The 22,473-nt window shown below is 40.9% G+C and overlaps 1 protein-coding gene across 1 annotated transcript; it reads left to right on the top strand.

Annotated features, from left to right (window-relative positions):
• The first annotated feature begins 1,120 nt into the window (after window positions 1-1,120).
• Window positions 1,121-18,847, top strand: LOC105041516 (uncharacterized). Its single transcript, XM_029263073.2, has 9 exons — window positions 1,121-1,380; window positions 1,455-1,551; window positions 7,296-7,430; window positions 7,558-7,980; window positions 8,072-8,135; window positions 9,570-9,709; window positions 9,790-10,101; window positions 10,283-10,581; window positions 15,656-18,847. Exons 1-9 carry the CDS (start codon window positions 1,346-1,348, stop codon window positions 18,576-18,578), a joined length of 4,428 nt encoding a protein of 1,475 aa, XP_029118906.1. The 5' UTR covers window positions 1,121-1,345; the 3' UTR covers window positions 18,579-18,847.
• Window positions 18,848-22,473: the final 3,626 nt, after the last annotated feature.

The raw sequence follows: 22,473 nt of genomic DNA, 5'->3' as shown, positions 1-22,473 counted from the left end.
AACTGAAATATGCATGCCACCTGGGAGATGGTTCGGGCTACGAACAAGTTAATAGTTTTTGTCTATTTTTAAACCTTTTGGAACAAAATGTCTAATGCCAGCTAAGTCTAATTAAGATTAACATGAATTCAGAGATAAAAAAAGTTTGTTATAATATCTATTTAAAGAAAAATACAATAATTATGATAACAATCATTGTAAGGGATAGAATATGTATGCCAGCTCAGAAGTGGGCAGAATTTTCCAAGGATGTTTTCATGATTTTTATCTGTTCTTAATTTTTTTTTTGGAACAAAAATTGTCAGATGCAAGTTTTCGAGTGAATTTAAAGGAAAAAAAAATATATCATTTATCTAAGTGGTATAATGCTCATCATGTTATAGGGAGAACAGAATTATTTTGAATTAACGCATTAAGTTGATGGTCTATGTAGTATGATTTGTAGCCCATCCTATTATACTATTCATGCCTCGACACATCAATTTGCAACGTTACATTCACCTCAAAGATGATCGTGTGACACAGCAATTTATAACGTTTCATCCATCTCGAAGATGATAGGGCCTTGAGGTTCTTCCCATATGGTCATCGCTCAACTAGTTCCGAAGCAAATCCCAATCCTCCTTTAGGGGGCTAAACCTGTAATTCCATGTGACCTTTTTGGGTATCAAAATCTGTTACATTTATCTCAAGGGCTGCTGCACGGTGCGAAAATAACTTCCGGTTTTAGGACCGAGAATATCAGCTGCCCATCTCAAACAGCATCACAATTATTCGCCTGGCCGAAATAGAAGCACAATTGCGTACAAGCATCTGCTGCTACGGTGCCTTTCGAGACAGTTATCGTCCACTTATGTGTTTGGTGTTTCAGAATGCATACGCGATCTGTACTCTTTCGAGCGATGACGAAGAGCACCTAAAGAACGTAGAGTCAGGGTCCTCCGCGGCGTCCGCGCACGAAGATACCGATAACAGCAAGGAGCAGTCCCGGGCACACCCGAAACTAGACCACAATCATTTATATCGGGCCCACTGGTAACAGTACACGGCTGGCGTCAAGAAAACCACTGTGGTCTTTCCATGGGGTACAATTCAGTGTCCCTCTTCCCAGTTTATATAGAAACAAAAGAGGAAAGGAAACCCAAAGCTCTCTCTCCTCTGGAGCTCTTTCCCTCCTCCTCCTGCCTCTCTCTCTCTCTCTCTATCTCTCTCGCGGTGGGAGGCCTTCGAAACCGTCGCCGGCCGAGCCGGCTTCGAAAGCCAGAAAGCCGAGCCCGAGCCGATCATTCGCCCCCACCCTCCTCTTTTGTCGTCCGCATTGGGCGCGCTATTCTGAGCCGGCTCCATGGACGCCGACTACTCCACCAACAGTGGTTCCAAGTAAGGCGATCTCCGTTAGTCCGCCCTCTACCGCCGTTATCTCTTTGTCGACTTCTAACGGTTTCCATCCGCAGGCAACACCACTTCGGAGGGAGCGCCTCGTACGAGGATCACGATGTGTCGTCTTCGTCCGGATGGAACTCCGCCCAGCAGAAGCGCAAGCGTTGTCAGGTCTAATGCCGTCTCCTCCGTTCCCTTCTCTTTCTCTCTCTCCCTCTCTTTGCTTTTTTTTTTCCTCCCTCTCTTTCTATTCCCCTTTTCTTTTTCTCCTTTTCTTTCTTCTTTGTTTCTTGAATTCCCAATTTTGTGCTTCAAATTCTCGGATTTTTTGTTGTGTTCACAAGATTGCACGTGGCTTATGGTTGGGATCGACAAAGTTGCAATCTTGATGTTTTGTTTTGGGATTCCTGGTTCTCTGGTTTAGCGTAGTTTGATTTGATTGGTTTTGTGACATGCATGATTGATTTGATGTTTGTTTGTGAGATAGGGTTTGGTATTGTTGCGGTTAACTGCGGAAAAAAGTTGTTTTTTTGGTTATTCTGGGTGATAGAAGTTGTTGGTTTATTTTTTGGATATTGATCTTAGGGCATGTACTCGAGATGATGCTTGTTTCTGCTATCAGTTTGGTTCGAGTTTTGTGATGACTTGACTAGGGTCAACTTTTTCAGGCTGGGCATTTTTTGTCTTGGTAAATCGGAAAATTGAAAGAATTGCGTGCAGGGTGAAGTTGGCTGGGGCTTCACTTTGAAGGGTACAATTCTGAGTTCCTGAAAAGGGGGAAAAAATGAAAGAAGAAACCCTTGTTTAGATGTTGTTGTGATTATCACCATCATTATTATTTAGTAACATTGTTAAATTTTAGCAACAACAGCAGCACCACCACAACAATAATAATAATGTTAATAGTATTAATAATAATAATAATTATTATTATTATTAACATTGTTATCGTTGTCAATCATTATTACTATCATTATTAATCCTGAGGCATTGAACTTAGACTTATTATAGGTCTTCATTGCTAGTATCGAGTGAGTTCTACCAATAAAATATTAAAGATTTTTTGCTATTCATGCAGAGAACAAAGGATAGATCACCACTCATTCCTTTGGGTTGTGTGCTTCTTTTATCAAGTATGCGTAGAACATTGATTCCAGGGGTAAGAAAGAAATGGTTAATGCACCTGATTGATGTAACGAAGATAAAGACCAACACTTGCCATCTCGATACCAAATCCATATAAGTACCATGCTGGTGCTGTGTCAATATATCCGGTATGGGGTTCAACTTGGTACGCCCTTTGTACAGAGATTTGGTTTAGTACCTATATAATATGGTACCGTTATGGGCAGTACACAGTGGTATAGCGAACCATGCTAAAAACAAAGATGAGAATTTTCCATTTGCGGAATACTAAGAAAACCATTCTTGAGAGGATCAAAGGGGTGTCTCAAAAAACCGCCATCACTTCTACTTTCTTCCCTCTCTTCATGTTGGTTAAGAACTTCATGTATATGCAATATAGATTATGAATTACAAACAAAAGTAGGAAAAGTATTAAGATCAAGCAGTTGTTATGGTGTGCTTAAAGATCTAAATATTCTTAGCGTAAAATGAACCCAGGAAATGTCGGAAAGCTTTCCATTTATTCTTTATGTTTTGTCTATCTGTCATAAACTTATCCTTACATGAACATTTCTTTAAGTATTGGAAACTTAAATTCTTTTTTTTTCTTTTTCTGTCTGCTTGTGGAATAATTGACATCTGCCTCCTCAACAAGTTTCTTTAAATCTCTCCCCATCACTTAAGAATTTTGAACTTTTGCTCTTTTTAACTAAATAGGATACCTAGCTTTATGACCTGTCTATTGTTTAAACTGTCTACCAAATAGGTGGAGCTTGTGGGATAAAATCATTGGTAAACATTGGACTGCTTTGATTTTGAGATTTAATCTATAATGTTTGATTTAGTTTCAAACTTCTTGGGATAAAATGGAAGTTCACTTCAATTTGCTTGGTCCTCTCTTCTTGTACTATGTTGCTTGTGCTATGCACTCCAACCTGATTATCCTTACAGAATTTGATAGGAAACATCACTTGGACAACCATCCTAGCTAATAAGAGAATTATGATCAGATCAGCTTGGAAGTGGCATGACTTATAATTTCAGTGTACTGCTTTTGCATTTGGATGAAGTTGCATCAGTAAATGTGCAATATTGTATGGTGGGCCCACTATCAATTGGATCTTGAGCCTAATCTATGTTCAAGCGTACTTCAACTGATAAATGTTTTTGTGCTTTGTATTAGTATTATTATTATGTTGCTGGAGAACCATTAAGAGATCCATGCAGTTTGTAAATTTTGCATCAGAATGAGGTATAGACATTTTACAGTATCAACAAAACCAATGTCTCGCTGGGTAGTTGTCAAGAAGGAAAAGTTTTTACAAATGATCTAGTTATATCTCCCAAAGTCATCAAATTTTTTGGACCTTTTTTCTCTAGCAGATCAATTTAATGTGAAAATGTCAGCCAAAATTTTGTGTTCTCATAACTAGTCTTATTTCAGTTTGTCAAAGAGATGTGTCAGCTTGGCTCCATACTGTCATCTAGAATGCTAAAATGTCAAATCAGTCTATTGTATGTCGTAACAGCAAAAGTATCATAAATCTATGGGAACCTGCTCTCTGATACCAATTGAGGTAAACTTGATTTGGATACTTAGACCTTCATAGAGGAGGTAAGCGAAAGAAAAATGGTTGAATTTATGCTTAAGGTGAATTCTCAGTCCAGTTGCACGAAAAAAATGTGGAGACGTGCCATGCTTATAAGGAAAATAAATGGTACATTCATTATGTTTTCTCAAAATCTAACCAAAAAAAAAGTCTTAAACTTATGCCAATATCACCTTCCTTTTATAAATAAAACTTACCAATCTTCATCTTCTTGGATTAGTCTATGATGCAATTGCAAACTCTCCACAATTGCTTTAAAATTTTTAACTTTTTTTTAAAAAATTAATCTACAAATATTCATTAATGTGGGGGTGGGTTTTTGCTTATTTCTGTCCTTTTGTTGTCTTCACAATTAGGTTACAACAACATAAAATGAGGTTGATTGTGCTTTATAGTTCAATGAATGGACCCTTTCATCCCAACACTATTATAAAATCTGAATATTCTGAAATAAAGTAATAAAATTAACATAGTCTGGAACTGTCAAGGGAAAAGGTGTACAAAAACTTTATAAGAGACTAAGAAAAGAATTGTAATCATATTCCCATGTTATTATTGCCCACATCCTCATATCTGGACTAAATAAACAACACGAATATAGGCCATTGGAAAGAAAGAGAAACAAACTAAAGCAACTTCAAAGGTGGATCAATAAATGAAGAGTAAATTCTAATTTTATGCATCATCTTTCTCTTTGTTACATCTTTATCCATATCTCTTCCTCTCTTGCAATTGTGCTTCTTATAAGTTACCTTGGATTAATTTAGCTCTCTAATCTGTGCAGTAATATTGCACAATATTGGCCTCAAAGCATTCTCTGTATCAATTATTGATATCATTGAAGTCACATTGATCCTCCGGCCTGACCATCCCACCCCCCTCTCATGAAAACGCCCAGAATCCCACCCAGAACAAAACGAGAAAAAGATTTACTGAGAAAGATGCAGTTTTGCTCTTATTATAGAGCTGATAGTAAAGAGCAGTGTCAATGGGTTGGAGCAGTCCAAAAAATTGCAAGCCCAGGCTTGGAATGTAGACCCTCAGCAGGGCTTAGGGCTAAGAAGTTGAAGCTCAAGCTAGTTGGGGGGAGGCTTGGGCTTAAGATATTAAGAAAATCTAAGACAGGCCTCATGCCCAGCCTGACTTGGCTTGACAGAAAAACAAAGCCCTGGCCCTGTATGTTGATGCTACTTTCAACCTGCACTATGGTCTAGGCCTAAGCCTATCGTTTCCATCTCTGGTTCAGGCTCAGGCAGACCTCAACTCAATACCATTACCTGTAAGAGGCTGTATGTTGAAAGGTTTTGTTTATGCCTTTATAGGAATTTGTTTTTGGTAATTTTATATTTGGATTTTAGATCCATGGTATCTTACTTTTAAATGATAAGCTTTACTCCTTGGGTCTGTAAGGACAGACTACTTGTTTTGTTTGGTCTTTTTGCTATTACAATTTATGATTTTGAAGTTTGTTGAGGATAACATATTGAATTTGGCATGTGTTATCTTGAGCATAGTAATTTCAACTCCTGTTTGCTGAAGAACAGCTGGCTTCTATAGAGAATATTCAATAAGGGAAAGTTGTAAATTATATCTAATCAGTTACAGGATTGTTTGTTAAGATATTGTAGACTTGTACTAGACTATCTCTGAAATGCTAAAAGTTGAACTCTAGAGAACTTGTTCTGAATATGGTTTGGTTGTCATTTAGTCAAAAGAAGCCTTCAAATAATTTACTCCAGCAGTAAATTTTGTTGGGTTTGAATAAGATCGTTCCACCCATTTCTACCTTTTGGCCTGTTAAATTTATTTGTCACTCTTAAACTCTTTTACCACCTTTTCTGAGAATGTCATTTTTCCTGCAAATAAACTGCATTTTTTATCTGCTGAATTGGCCATGTTGGTAATAAAGTAAGTTTTACAATCCTGTTCAATGTTCTTAGTTTTTTTTTTTTTTCCAAAAATGCTTGGCAGGTTTGTAATTAAGATTAAGAAGAATGTTTATTGTATGACAATACAATCTCCATTACATTATATTCCTATAATCACATTAACTCTCTTTAAATGCTCTTGCCAATAGCAAATGAGATTATTATATAAGAATGGATCTCCGTGATTTTATAGGATGTCATTTGGGTTAAAAGCATTTACTTAGATGTATTACTACTGAATAAAAGGCTGATCTAAGTTTCCAGTAAGTCCATTGGCTTCCAATCTTCATTTTGGTGATAATACTATAGATCAAGAAATGGACCCTTCTTTGTTACTTATTATAGAAACCAGGTGATATGCCTCTATATAGTATTTTACTTGACTATATATGTGTATATATATTTGTCAGTGTGTTTATTACTCGTACTGTTTTTGTTTATGTTGTCATTTTTCATGTCATTACTTTGAGATATTATGAAATAAAACACATGACGTCAGCAGTAGTTTTGTCTTGTGGCTGTATAAAGTGGATTTTCTATTTGCTATTCAGGAAGGATTTCTGTCATGGCTGTCCCACATTATGACATTTCCATTACACATGATCTGAATTTGCAGCTCTTCTTGTCTTTCAAATTTACATAAAATGCTCTTCCAAATGTAAAATCAGCAAAATAAGAATGCCTCTGTAGATCAGAAACCTATCAATATCTTACATGCTATATTTCTGTCTTGAACTTTTTTCTTTCATGATATCCTCAATTTGAACCAATCCTGTTGGATAAATTTTTCATTAATCGGAGGGTATTATTTCTAATTATGTTTGGACATTGCCCTTTTCTAATTACCATATTCGATTATCTAATAATCTAACCATTCTGTCTCTGCATGCTCTTATTACATTTTAATTTGTTTAATATGTTTATATAATCAAACCTTTTTATCCTCTCCTATTTATTTGGTATGCTTCTCACATATGGATGCGGCTTTATTTGGCTGAATAAGGTAGAGGCATCAAGCATGTTAGAGAAGCTTGTATGATGAGATCTATTATATCACGATATTTTTGGTATAACAAAATTGTATAACACAACACATACATATAGTATTATTGCATATTTTTCCGACTATTCTATTAGTACAAGCTCATATTCTGCCATGGTTCAATTTTTCTGTTGCATTGATTAGTGGACTTTTGAAATAGTTTTCATAGTTTTGTACTTACTCAACAAGCAACTTGTTTCCATATTGTAGGTTGTTCCTCATGAGGTCATTCAAATTGATGGAGATGATGATCCAGATTCAGTTATGATCATCCGAGAAAGTAGTTCTGATTATAAGAATAAGCAAACTGTGGAATATGATATGGATAGGCAAAAGGAAGCAAAGGTGTGAATAATTCTAGAATGTATACAGAATACTTTCTCAAAAATAATGACTTTGCAATTTCTGGTACCAGAATCATTTAATAACATGGATCTAACAGATTCTTTTTTCCCTTAAATAAATTCTGCAGGGTGTTTATTCCAATGATCTTATAGGTTCTAGTTCAAATAGTTCAAACATTGGTGTGCAAAATGATATTCTCATGAATACTGTTACATGCCCTGAGCTCAACCTAGAAGATTTTCCCTATATGGATGAAGAGGAGGAATATGACGATGATGAAGATGATGAAGACTATGAATATGATCCTGAGTTGATTGATAATGATTGTAACTATAGTTTGGCTGCTAAATTTGATGATTTGGATCTACCTCCAGGGGTGGAGGCTTCAGTACCATGGTTGCAAAAGTCTGAACCTGAAAGGCCAATTGATTTCAAGTTGAGGGCACAGACTGGAGATGAAATTGACAGCAAATTTAAATCATTCAAGCAGTTCGATACTGTTGAGGATTACTCAGATCATTATTATGCGAATTCATCTGCACTGAATAAGGTAAGCTTGTTAAGTATTTACATTCTCGTTGCTTCCCTGCTTTGGCCGTTCTTAATTTTTTTTCTTTCCCATTTTGACACATTAATATCAGCCATCAAAAGATTGGACAAAGAGGATTCAGCATGAGTGGAAGGTCCTGGAGAAGGACTTACCAGGTGAGTGTGATCTGTTGGAAGTGTTGCAACTATAACCAATTGGTGATCTGTTGAAGCAGCAAATTTTTTTGGCATTCGGTTTGGAACTGTTTCTGTCTATTGATTTCTTCCTTTCAATTTCTTTATTTAATATGGTTTTAATGATATTTTCCTCATTTATTTTAAAACAAATTCTTTTTTTTTTATAATTAATTGTTGGAAATATTACACATCACCTAGTTAAGTATGTTTCCATTTGTCTTGGTTGGATGAGAGAATGATTAAGCTGATATGTTAGAACACAAGACGATTGTGCAACCAAAAAAATATGGGATGTGTGAGGGTGATCTTGTTTTTCCACCAAAAAAAGTTCTAAACCAACCATCCATGATCTGGTGAAATGTGCCTGTTGCTTCCTACTCTTCTGGAGGTTCACAAAATTCACTTTATATATGGCTATAAGATCATGATGTCACATCAGCCATCTTTTGAATGGAGAGGAGCAGGGGTTTAGGGCTTGTGGTGCAAAGAGCAACAAAACCAGTCCTGTGGGTATGTAACCTAACTTTCAGGTGTATGGCCTGGAGCTAGATAGTCAGCCAGAGGTTCAACCTGGCAATCCACTGGTTTGAGGAAGCTTCCTAAAAATCCATTTGTTCATAAGGTGCATCCCTTCTGGAGAACTTCTGGTCCAGGGGTGACTAGAGGGAGATCTCAAGGGTCTTGGGAAAGGAGCGCTGCAAGCAGAGAGGTGAGGTGTTTACCAGGATTATCTTTACTGATGTAGATCTTGTAGACAAGTCTATATGTAATCAGATGAGTAGCCTTATGGATAGGTCCACACCATCTGCTTGTATATCACTATGTTGTGGGGTCTTGAAGCTGGATGAACCAGTGTCTTGTGATTTGCCATGGGGAAATGTTAGACTTATTTATGAGACTGGCTGCTGCTGATATCTTTGCACATTTAGCCACATAGTGGCATAGATATAACTGGTCTAGCCCTCCATGCCCCTGCTTTTTGAGAAAAAATTGGTAGTTACCGCTAAAATCTGGACCATGTATTTAAGTCCAGATTCCAGAATATAGTCTCGAGGAACCGCAAAGGAGAGATTTTGCTCGAGTAGTTTCACCCAGAAATATGTTGTAGTGGAAAGTTGTATGATAGTCTTTTCCAGCATGATCATCCACTAGATTTTCTCAGGCATGTAGTGTAATCTGCCTTCTGGTTTGAATATCTGTTGCACCAGAAATAATATTTGCTATTGCTGAATCATGTGATCCATACTGTTTTTCCATACTTTAATTCATAAGTACATCAGTTTTTCCATACTTTAATTCATTATGATGCTTTAGGTTGCACAAGGATATGTAAGTTGATCCTCGAATTTCATTTAGTCTTATTCACTTTCTAGTAGTTATCTTAATCATATTGGTTTTGTTGTATTTCTACAGAGATGATATCTGTAAGAGTCTATGAAGACAGGATGGACCTGCTGAGGGCTGTTATAATAGGACCAGCAGGAACTCCTTATCATGATGGCCTCTTCTTTTTTGACATTCAGTTTCCTTCTAACTATCCACAATCACCCCCGGTATGTGAGTGGTCGTGTTCTCTACTGACTTCTCTATCTGAAACTTGAATAATAAGGGAACTTTCTTAAATGTTGTGCAGGCTCTACACTATCATTCAGGTGGACTCCGACTTAATCCAAACTTGTATGCTTGTGGGAAGGTCTGCCTTAGCCTTTTGAACACCTGGTCTGGCAGCGGTTGTGAAAAGTGGAGCCCATCAAATTCGACCATGCTGCAGGTCTTGGTCTCAATTCAAGCTCTGGTTCTGAATTCAAAGCCATACTTCAATGAACCAGGATATTCTAGGACTGCTAACACACCCCAGGGAGAGAGGAATTCCTTGGCTTACAATGAGGAGATCTTCTTGCTGTCCTGCAGGACAATGTTGTACTCTCTGCGGAGGCCTTTAAAGGTGAGGACTATTCTTCATTATCTGTAACACTTCATGCTATAAATACAAGGTAAAATATATAGATTAGAAGGCTTCATTGGCCCTCTGGTATATTCATGATCACAAGAAGCATTTGAGAATACTAGCATATCTTGAGCATTGGAAGCCTTACATGCATAACTTCATATCTGGCTCCTTGCAGCATTTTGAGGACTTTGTTGCTGGACATTTCCGCAAGCAGGGACGTGTTATCCTTGTTGCATGCAGAGCTTATATGGGTGGTGCTCAAGTTGCGTCTGTCATCAAGGACGAGGTACAATGTGTTGATGAGGATGATAAGACTCCGATAACAAGATTCAAGGTCACACTGAAGAAACTCTTTGAGGAGCTTTTGATGGAGTTCACCGTCAAAGGAGCTGATTGTGATGAATTTCTTGCTCAGAAAGTCAAAGCTGGAGCAGTTGCTGTCGCTAAAGACTGTGATACTACACTGAGGCTTTGAGTTAGAGTTCCAGTACTGATGAAGCAATTTTGCCTAGGTAGACATGATAGTTTACATCTTCATATAAGTCTAGAATGGACAGTGGTAACAATGTGGAATTTTCTGTGCCTGGCTTATGCATCTTGTAAATTGGGCATCTAGATACCCCTAGGATGAGGTTTTGATGCTTATGGAGGATGCTTAGGAAAAATACAATGCTTCCTATTAATCGTTTATTTTTCATGATCCTTCTTATCAAAAGTTTAGTTGTTGATATCTGGAAGGGGGGACGCACTTTTGCATGGAGATATGTTTAATATATAGCATGCCATTTCAGATCAGTCGGCTGGTAGCATACTGCTTATCTGACGAGTAATATGTCAAGATATTCCTAGGATGATAGTGATAGGCTAGGTATTTGCTTCCTGATGAGTATATGATATGCTTTCATGTAAGGTTGATTCTTTGCTGATATTATGATGCTGTAATTACTATATCATATTGCTGAATGCTGAATATCTAAGGAATTCATGTATTTTACTAACATTTAGACTCTCAATAATAATGCATTTGAAAATCATATAACATGATACTGCACAATGCACATCATGATATATTGAACTATGTCACATATTATTTTAAATTTATTGTTCTATGGTATATTTTGTGTTCCCAATATCCTGGAGACATTTTCTGGCATTTTGCTATGTAAAATTATAAAATTATAGGATGCGTTGCTTTACATGGTTCTTTTCCATCCTAATATGGGACTGTGGCCATCTTATTTGACTTATCAATTATTGAGTAATGCACATTACAGTCGATTGAGTTATGGCTGAACTGTTGAAATCTTGTTAGCCTAGCATGCTGGTAAATTTTAGTAATTGTACCAAAGGGTCGAGTTGCAATCCACTTTCCCTTCAAATGATCTCTTCTGCACTCCACTCTTCTCATAAAATCGAGGTTTCAAGTTAGAGCTTCTTCCATCCTCTCCTGTACCCTTCAACCTAGTTTCCTCCTCTTGCTCTCCATTCTCTAAGCTGCCATTCCTCTCTTCCTCCTTTCAGCTGGCCAATCTCTCTTCCCCCATGATGCCAGTTCCTTGTCAGATCACCAACCCTAGCCCATTGGAAAAAGACCGGACCCAGAACCATTCACCATTTGGCTTGGTTAATTCCACACTGATGGCAACTTTCTCATCTCGATTCCAAGCCTCCCATCATCCTCCCACATTCCCAGAGTCTATGTAGCACAATCTTCCCTGGTGATCTGTGAAAGAGTGCTAGGCATTGTCCATCTCAAAGCTAGCCTGGTAGAACAGCCGACAGTGCCTGCTGCTCTCCTGTTCGGTTGGATGCCTGACTCTGGAGGTGGGGTGATTCTATTTCTATCTGTGGCAGGGTTTGGGTGTTTTAGTTCAGAGGTTTTCTGGTTGGAGTCTGATGGGAAGTTCTGTATGATTGGATCCGGCCATGGTATCTACCCTTATCTTTAAGTAAGAATATAGTGAGAAATAGCATTTGAGGAAATCATGTGGCATCATTATGATTATGATTATGAATAAAGAAGGTAGAAAGCCATTTAAGCGAGTTCTGCTAAGATTATGATTCACGTAGAAATTTGGATTTTGGCATGACTGCAAGCAATAATTATGCATGGACTTATTGTTTATGGAAGTTTCCATCCTTTCTTTCTAGGTTACAGATTTGACAGAGATGATTTCTATTTTGATTCGGAATTGCCCAGCAAATTGCAGAATAACTATTGTCTAGGGTTTTTTTTTTTTTTTTTTTTTTTAATAAGAAAGGAAGTTGCAGCCTGTCTAGGTTTTAGTTCAGTGCCTGATACAAGATGGGACAAGGATCCTTCATCGAAACTAGTAGAACCATTGTAACCAAACTAATAGAGTGGCTAAATCAGACTGTTTCTGTATCTAGAATTTGGATCTAAATGTTATGTATTTATCCATGAGACGAATTAATTTGATCTCATTCGATTTAGAGCCAAACATTGTCTTCTTTTGGATATCTTAAAAATTTGTTATCTTCTTCAAGGAAATACATGTGAAGCATTTTGAATTGTTTTTTATCGTGCATGATCCAAAAAAGAGTTGGAAGAATTAAAGAATGATCCTAACCTGGCAGTGAAGATGATGTGTTCAGATGATGAGTTCTAATTCGATGACTACTAAAGTGGGCTGGGGTAAGCGGGCAAGTGTTTTCAATGTTGTCTCCCTTGCTTTCGACTTCCCAACCCTACTCGGTTGCTTCTTTTCTTTTTTCCTCGCTTCTTCCCCTTCTTTCTGGGTTTTTTGTCTTCTCCTTGGTTACCTTTCTTCTGTTCTCTTTTGAAGTGGCATACACCCCTACTTGCATATTCTTTCATTCAATTCAACGGATTTAGGACGGCTTACACCTCCCTTACATAAAAAAAAAAGAAAAGAAAAAAAGAAGAGAGATCGGTTAATACTAGATCCACAAGACCACCCTATCCATTTGCATCTGATTTATTATGAAATAAACAATGCACTTTCGATGTAAATTCCACTTTAGGTGGAGAAAATAATGAAAATGATTTGAGAAGGATGGGGGTTGTATCAATTCATCTTCCTTGACATGGGTCCATCGCTGGATCACCCACTGGTTGCTTGCAGGTCTATGCAAATGGATAAGTGGCAGAGTTTAAACCGATAGGGTAAAGACATTAGTATAAAACTTTTAATTTTTTTTTTTAAATTACAAATTTTAATAATACATGTAACAATGCAAAGTTAATATTTTTTAGCAGTCATTGTTGCCCAATGCCTTTGGCTTTTTTTTTAATTTTATGAGAAAGGAAGGTTTTATCCACCCACTATATTAATATAATATTGAGGAGTCTTTACAATTAAGGAATCAAGCAACATGTAATGAATAAAGACCAAAGTTCCAACTAGGGGGGTTAATGAGTCGAGCTATTCGTAAGCAAACTCGTGTTCGGTTCGTTAAGAAGCTCGATGAGCCAAGCTCAATGAGCTTTCGAGCTCGAGTCTGAGATGGTCTTCGTTAGCTTAAAGAGCTCCAGCTTGAACAACTTCTTCTTCGAATTTGAAAGCTCTTGAGTCTGTATCGTTAAGAATATGCAATGATTAAAATATCTTTATATTATTTGTATAATAATACTGTTACATCCTTTAGGATTTTTAGGATTAGAAATTGTAAGTAGGATATTAATGAGTCGAGCTGTTCACAAGCAAACTTGCGTTTGGCTCGTCAAGAAGCTCGATGAGCCAAGTTTAATGAGCTTGAGCTTGAGATAGTATTCGTTAGCTTAACGAGCTCGAGCTTGAATAGAGGGGTGTTCGAGCTTGGCTCAGCTCATTAACACTCCTAGCTCCAACTTCTCCCGACAATTGCTCCCTTATCTTTTTTTTGAATGCCAGCTGTGAAAAATCTAGCTTTTCCAAATCTCTCCCTAGACTTTGAACAGCCCTACCAAAATCATGCCGCATAAAATGATTGGAGACCAAAGCTCCAATTTCTCCACACTCCCTTATCCATTTCTTTGAATGCTAGCTGTGAAAAATCTAGCTTTTCCAAGTCTCTCCGTAGACTTTGAACAGCCTCACCAAAAAAATATTAAATTCCTCTACGACCAAGTGCTCCACTCCTTTCGCCTAATTGAGTTGCATGGACTTATCTTCTTTCTCCATCAAATTTAGTAATTGTCAAGCGTCCCTGATCGAACAATGGGTTTGGACCAGTTTTACCACCATATTTGAAACCTACCTATCCAAAAAATTTCTTTCTTTTCTCTTATTTTTTATAGGAAGTACTGATAGCCGAGGAGTTGATTTGGCATCTACACGATCTTGTGCAATGGAATTCAAAATTCCGAGGTCAATACCAATGCCTTACGGCCTTAGTGGCATTCCTATAATTATTCTAATTAAAGGTGAGCTTTCTTTTTCTTTTTTCTGATTGGAGGGGAGGTTAAAACCACCCATCTTTTATGGATTTGAACCTAAGTATACAAGAATCAGTAGTTGCTGCCAAGTGGAGGAGGCAGCAATTCAAGAAAGAAACAAGATTCTGCTACAAGTTAACAAGGAGCAATGTGAATGCGACAGATCGGTGCAGCGACTAAAAAAGAAAACAAGAAGTTTCAGCATTCACAAAGAGAACTCTTCAGATCCTAATAAATTAACACTGGGCTGCAGAATTTCAAACTGCATGTGACATCAGCCTTCAGAAAAGAATCTTATAATGCCCTGGACCTTGTGCCATATTCCTCCAAAGGCCGGCTGCGTTTTACTATCACATAGGCTCGGCCAACCATTGAATTAATGAATGCCTTCAATAGCAATAGACAAAAGGGAAGCTTGCTTGTTTTAAAAAAAATTCCTGCACTTTGTTCTTTCCAACATACCTAGGCTATGGCCGCAATCAACATAAGGATCACCGGTTGGGTTGATTTGAAAAAAAATTTCTCTTTCTTCATCCAAGACAAAGGCCTTCAAAGGTTGTATCAGAAGGTAAAACTCCAAGCGAAGGACAAATTGCCTTCCATATAGTTCAGAAGAAAATGCAATTAGAAAACCAATAATCCACTGATTCTGATGATTAACTACAAAATCTATAGGCACCTAAATGTTTTCCAAGCTTCTTTCCAAGAATATCTCAAGTATTCAATTTTTTTTTTTTTTTTTTTTCTTCCAATGTAACCAAAGGAAATATTTGAGGCGTATCAAGATTAAAGAGGATGCAAAGATACATTTAACCCTCCTTATATCGATAATTTGATATAAAATTACAGTTGAGAAATCTTCTTTACTATTCAGTTTCCAAATAATTTAATCTTTCTTCCAATTTAAAGAAGCCAATGTTGATAAGCTGGCCTTTCTTGAGCAAATATAGATCCTCTGTGACGTGCGATTTGCATTGTAAATTCTGATGTAGTGTTTGATGATCACCATCAAAAGTGGACGGTCATCAAACAAGATATTCTTATACATCATAGACCGCGTATCTCGTTTGGTGATTGTCTGAAATGATTACATAAACCAGATCTACTGGACCAATCTACATCTGGAGTCATATGAATGGTGGATAGCAGGCACCTCTCGTTTGAGCTTAAATACAAGAACTATTGGACTGTTCCATTGGAACCGGTCCATCTAATAATTACACCCGGAGTGGAGTGCTTGCTCTTCTTAACCTACCATCGCCTACAAATTGGGGCCTCCTGTTCCACGTCCCGAGTCCCAACTCTCGACGGTAAAATGGCCCCTCCCTCTTTTCCTCCTCCCCTTCTTTCTTCCAAGAGTTCCAAGCTTTGGCATGGGGTTAGAACTGGTTCATCTCCCTTCCCCTCTCCTCCATGGTTTCTCCTCCTCCTCCTCCTCCTCCTCGCTTTCATCTCCCCTTCTTGCTCCTCCTCTCACGATGAAATTTCCTACGCCAACCACTGCAACTCCACCGTCCCGGAAGCCATCCCAGCTGGCCTCTTGGTCGATTCCTCCACCTCCTTCCAGCTCTCCAATGGCTACTACTCCGGTGGTGGCAGTCTCCTCCGCTCCTTCCCTTACTCCTTCGACTTCCATGCCAAAAGCCTCCACCAGACCAAAACCCCCGGCGTTCTTCAGGTTGAAGGGACCCTAGTCTTCAACGGAAGACGAGTTGACTACTACCAAAATGGGACAGCCAACCGCTATATCCGCCATGGGAACTTCATCGCGAGGAGAAAGCTTATCTTTCAGCTCTCTGGCTTCTGGTCGAATTCCACCGGCAAGCTTTGCATGGTGGGGAGTGGGTTTCTCCAACGCCAACGAGAAGGTACCTCCATGTATCGCTCTGCCGTTTTGAAGCTCAATTACCCTGAGAAATCCAATATCTCCACTAGCATAGTTAATGGCACCGTCGAGAGCTTGGATTCAGCCCATAGCCCGAATCACTTCGATCCCATTTCAATTTTAGCCTACGGTCAGAAGAATTATGAGTACACGATGATTTCCCCAGTGAAAGAGTCGTGTTCTCATATTAAATTTGAGGAAGAGCTGGCAGGATTCAATCCTGATGCAGTCTGTTCTAAACTCCAGCGCTTCTTGTATGGGCCCTTTATATTGGACACCGGGAGCAGCTGCTCTTCTGGGAACTGTGACCCTTTCGGTAAGGGTATCAATATAGTCCCAAGTTTCATGTTTTTCGATCTGATCCAGTGTTCAGACGATGGAAGGTTGCACTTCCGCATAGGTTTTTCTAATGACAGTATGTCTGCAAATTATGGAATCTTCGAGCCTGACAAGTCCTTAGTGGGCGAGGGGTTTTGGAATCAAAGTGAAAACCGTCTCTGCATCATGGCTTGCCCAATTCTAAATGCTAACGGAAGTTCTTTGGCTGATGCCTCTGTTGGTGATTGCACTATCGGGCTCAGCCTGGGGTTTCCTGCAGTTTGGTCAATCTCAATTCGGAGCACCACCATTGGGCGTATCTGCCGTAGAAAGAACAAGAATGATGCTGGCTGCTTCAGCACGGTCTCGTTCCGAAGTTTGCAAAGCAGTGTTGATTCAATTCCTGGTTTGAGGTATAAGTACACCAAATTGGATTCTGTCAAGAAAGTTTGTGGAGGGAACAATATTACAAAGCTGGGGAAGTGGAGATATCCCGATGGTAGACACTTTGATGACATGATGTTTGTTCTCTCTCTGAGAGATGTGAATGGTAGTCATTCATGGGGACAAGCAACTCCAGTATTCATCGGTGAGACTGAGATGTATCATGGGAATGGGGGCCCTTTCATGACAAATTCAGGGATTAACCACACCCTCTGGAATGTAAGTTATGAGTTAAGCTATACATTCTGGAATGCATCTTCTATTGTGGCTAAACCAACTGTGATTACAGCGGAAGGTATATATAATGCTGGAACCGGAATGCTTTGCATGGTTGGATGTAAAGCAGATGGTATGGACTCTAATGCCATGGACTGTAAAATCCTCATCAACCTCCAGGTCCCCTCTCTAGATCCACAGGCTGGAGAGTATTTTAATGGCACAATTAAGAGCCTGAGGGGGAAATCAGACCCACTTTTCTTTGATCCTTTACAAGTCTCATCCTCCAGTAGGTATACGTCGTTCCAAGCAGTTGAAACAATCTGGAGGATGGACATAGAAATCATTATGGTTCTCATCTCTCTCACACTTTCATGTATTTTTATCACAATGCAGATCTGCCACGTCAAGATGCATCCAGATGTTCTTCCTTCCATATCCATCCTAATGCTTGTTATTCTTGCTCTTGGCTACATGGTCCCTTTATTCTTGAACTTTGAGGCCTTCTTTGAGCATCGTAACCGACATAGTATTCTGCTACAGAGCGGTGGGTGGCTCGACGTGAACGAGGTTATCGTGAGGGTCCTGACAATGGTTGCTTTCTTGTTACAATTACATTTGCTTCAACTGGCATGGTCTTCTAGATCAGCAGAGGATGGCAGGAACGGACCATCAGTCCCGGAGAGGACAACTCTCATGTTGTGTTTGCCTATGTATTTGGCTGGGGGACTAATTGCTTGCTTGGTTGATGTAAGTTCTCACAGGCATAGTATTGCTATTGAAGACCACCGCCAATATTCCCTCTGGGAGGATCTGGTATCTTACTCTGGAAATCTGATATCTTATGCTGGTCTGGTACTTGATGGCTTCTTGCTTCCTCAAATCATTCTTAATATTTTTGGGAACTCCAAAGATAAGGCTCTCACTCCTTTCTTTTATGTCGGTACCACCGCGGTCCGTGCATTGCCTCATCTGTATGATGCCCATAGAGCTCGCCATTTCTTGCCCCAACTCATTTCATCATACATCTATGCTAGTCCTGATGAGGATTTCTACTCCTCTGCGTGGGATATCATCATTCCTTGTGGAGGTTTGCTCTTTGCAATGCTTATATTCTTGCAGCAGAGGTATGGGGGTGGTTGCATCCTTCCTGCAAGATTTAGAAGGCCTGGTCCTATGTATGAGATGGTTCCTATGGTTGGTCTCTAGCTCGTTCACAAGAAGATCATGGATGGAGATCATGGGTGGCACGAAACTTGTGCACAATGAAGCTATATCTAGTTGATGCATGCTTTCGACATGTTGTTGGAATTTTCTAGCCATATCTTGGGCCAGTAAGTAAGTTTGTGGTTTCTTCTTTGTTTTTGTTGTCCGCAGCTCTAGTACCGCTCTATTAGGAAATGATGCATTGACCATCATAATGGTCATTGTTTGTTGTTATATTGAAAAATAAAAGGTAACAATGTTATTGGCTCGAATTACTATATTACTGAGATTGGAGTTTATATTTTCTAGCGGGCAGCAAATTTTGAAATTAAATGTAATGTACAATGATCATTACCTTCATTTTTGTATGAGCAAGCAGACACGTGCAATGCACGCCAAATAGTGGATGATAATAAATAAAATAAATATAAAAATATGAAAAATAGATTCGGAAGAACGGATCTTCTTATAAAGTTTCTGTTGGGTATAAAATATCCTCGACCGAAGTTCTTGGCAGGATCGACCCTCACAAGTCTCTTCCGACTTTCGACTACTGTTGGTGAACTCCCGTCGCTCCGTCCGGACTCCTACGAGAGCCGGGCTCCGTCCACAACTTCTACCGCAAGGAAGACTCCGCCCGGACTCCTACGGGAGCCGGGTTCCGTCACCAACTTCAACTGCTGGTAAGCCTTGTCCGGACTCCTACAGGAGCCGGACTTCGCCTTTGATTTCAATTGCAGGAAGACTCCACCCGGACTCCTACGGGAGCCGGACTCCGCCTACGACCCTACTCCTACGAGAGCTGAGCTCCGTCTACAACTTCTACTGCAAGGAAGACTCCGTCCGGACTCCTACGGGAGCCGGAATCCATCACCAACTTCAACTGCTGGTAAGCCTTGTCCGGACTCCTACGGGAGCCGAACTTCGCCTTTGATTTCAATTGCAGGAAGGCTCCGCCCGGACTCCTACGGGAGCCGGGCTCCGTCCACAACTTCTACTGCAAGGAAGACTCCGCCCGGACTCTTACGGGAGCCGGGCTCCGTCACCAACTTCAACTGCTGGTAAGCCTTGTCCGGACTCCTACGGGAGCCGAACTTCGCCTTTGATTTCTACTGCAAAGAAGACTCCGTCCGGACTCCTACGGGAGCCGAGCTCCGTCACCAACTTCAACTGCTGGTAAGCCTTGTCTGGACTCCTACGGGAGCCGAACTTCGCCTTTGATTTCAATTGCAGGAAGGCTCCGCCCGGACTCCTACGGGAGCCGGGCTCCATCCACAACTTCTACTGCAAGGAAGACTCCGTCCGGACTCCTACGGGAGCCGGGCTCCGTCACCAACTTCAACTGCTGGTAAGCCTTGTCCGGACTCCTACGGGAGCCGAACTTCGCCTTTGATTTCAATTGTAGGAAGACTCCGTCCGGACTCCTACGGAAGCCGGACTCCGCCTACGACCCCAACTACAAGTAGACTGCGTCCGGACTTCTACGAGAGTCATTCTCCGTCTTCTATTCCGACTGTGGGAAGACCTCGCCCAAACTCCTGTGGGTACCGGGCCTCGCTACCGACTCCAACCGAACTTTGGCTGACAAGTCTGGACCCCCTGACAGGCCATAGTAACGGACAACGCTGCTCCACTCCCTGCGGCGGACCCTGCGTAGCTCCATTACTCCCTGACAGGCCGTATTAACGGCCATGATTCTGCTCTACTCCCTGCGGCGGATTCTGTGCGATTCCACCACTCCCTGACGAGTCACGACAGCGGAAGTCGCTCCACTCCTCGTAACTGATTCCACGTGGCGAGCCACGACGATAGCCACGATCCCGCTCCACTACCCTCCGCAATAAATTTTTCCTGACTCTGGGCGGCCCACGATCAGACGGTTACAGGCGTCACTATCAATTTGTTATCCCCTCCGTCTATAAAAAGGGAACCCCAGATACGTTATTCTATAAGCTCCATTTTTTATCTCAAAACTCTGCTAAAATTTCCGTTCGAGCACTCCATTCTTGTTGAGACAGAGAACTGACTTGAGCGTCGGAGGGTCTTGCCGGAGCAACCCCACCTCCAGTTGAGACTTCTTTTGCAGGTCCCGGCTGTCAGGGCCTTTTTCCTTGCATCTTTATTTGGCAATGGCCTCTGACACAATCTTGTACATACCTTGTAACTAGATGGCATGAACAACCGCCGCCACACCAATTTTCCTTGTTTTGGATGGGTTTTGGGGTGTTTTCATCATGTCGGGGCTTCTGAAGGCGAGCCATGAAAATGCAATGCCGCTCGATCATTTGGAACCCCCGGGGTGGGATTTGGGTGGATGCCCTGCTTGTATAGTGTTGGGAGGGTGGGCGAGAATAATCCAGTGGGCCGATTTCCTTGTGGATTCTTGCGGTGTCCATTGTTGCCTCCCCTGCCTCCTGAGCCCCTAATTGTAGTCTGAGTAGCGGTTGTATAGGCTTGTATTCCTCTAATTTCATTAATGAAAATACTGTTCTTACAGTGCCATATCTGAGCGTGTTGCCGTACCTTTTTCTTGTATTTTTCTGTGCATCTTGCTGGGTGCATTTTGGCTGGCTCCTTTGTGCAGGTGACATCGGGGCGCCGCACGGGTTTGCTCATCCAAGAGGCGAAGTCCGTGACAAAGTGGTATCAGAGCAGGCACGATCGAAGGAACCTGTGCAACACAGATAGGACGCAAGAACAGTGGTGAGACAAGTGGGATGATGCAAGAGGAGGAGGCAATGGTTGCCGCCTCAGCCCCTATGGAAGGACAAGCCGACATTGAGAAACCGCGAAGCCATCGAGAGCGGATCTCTACGGTGGAAACCCATTTGGCCCAGCTTGAGGAGGGCTTGGTGCCCTTGTTCTCCCTGAGAGATCGTCTGACTAGCCTGGAGTTGAATCAAGAGCAGCTCATCGAGACGGTGGACAACCTTAGTGACAACACCCAGGAGTCTATCCAGCACCTGCGGGAGCAATTCAATGATCTAGCCGCTAGAGTCGCAGTCTTGACCCGAGCAGTCAGTACCATACGAACTCCAACTGCTGGTGATGGTGGGCAAGGCCGAATGCGAGCACCAGAGCCTCAAAGTTATGGTGGAGCTCGTGATGCAAAGGAGTTAGAGAACTTCTTGTTCGACATCGAGCAGTACTTTCGAGTGGTGCGGCCTGACTCTGAAGATACCAAAATTATCTTGGCTACAATGTACTTAACCGGGGATGCCAAATTATGGTGGCGGACTCGGTATGAAGACATCCAAGCCGGGCGGTGTACCATTACCAGCTGGGAGGACTTGAAGAGGGAGATTAAGGCACAGTTTTTGCCAGAGAATGTGAAATTCATTGCCCGACGAAACTTAAGGCATCTCAAACAAACTGGGACTGTTCGAGAGTATGTCAAGCAGTTCTCGGCATTGATGTTGGACATTCGAGACATGTCTGAAAAAGATAAGTTGTTTCACTTTTTGGAGGGCTTGAAACCATGGGCCCAGCAGAAGTTACAAAGGAGGGGTGTCGCAAACTTGGCATCTGCCCAGGCCGCAGCCGAGAGTCTAACAGATTACCTCCTCTCTGACCACCAGAGGAGGAAACCCACTCCGAATACCTTTAAGAATCATAAGCTATCCAAGGGTAAGGCTGTGATTAATGAGAAGAAGAGAGACTTCAAGATGAAAGATCAGGAAATAGTAAGGGCCCCAAAGTCGGGGTGTTTTCTATGTGGAGGGCCACACATGGTGAAGAACTGTCCCCAAAAACAAGCCCTAAATGCACTACAGACTACTGTGCAGAAGAGTCCGACCAACCCTGATGAAAATAGCAGTGATGAGGAGGAGCAGGCTGAGGGCCCTCGCATGGGTGCCCTTAGGTTGCTGAATGCCATCAAAGGTCAAGTGGGGGAGCA

Source organism: Elaeis guineensis, chromosome 3 (assembly GCF_000442705.2).
Source record: "Elaeis guineensis isolate ETL-2024a chromosome 3, EG11, whole genome shotgun sequence".
Classification (NCBI taxonomy): domain Eukaryota; kingdom Viridiplantae; phylum Streptophyta; class Magnoliopsida; order Arecales; family Arecaceae; genus Elaeis; species Elaeis guineensis.
The sequence above is the reverse complement of the archived record's forward strand: the minus strand, read 5'-3'. Positions and strand labels throughout refer to the sequence as shown.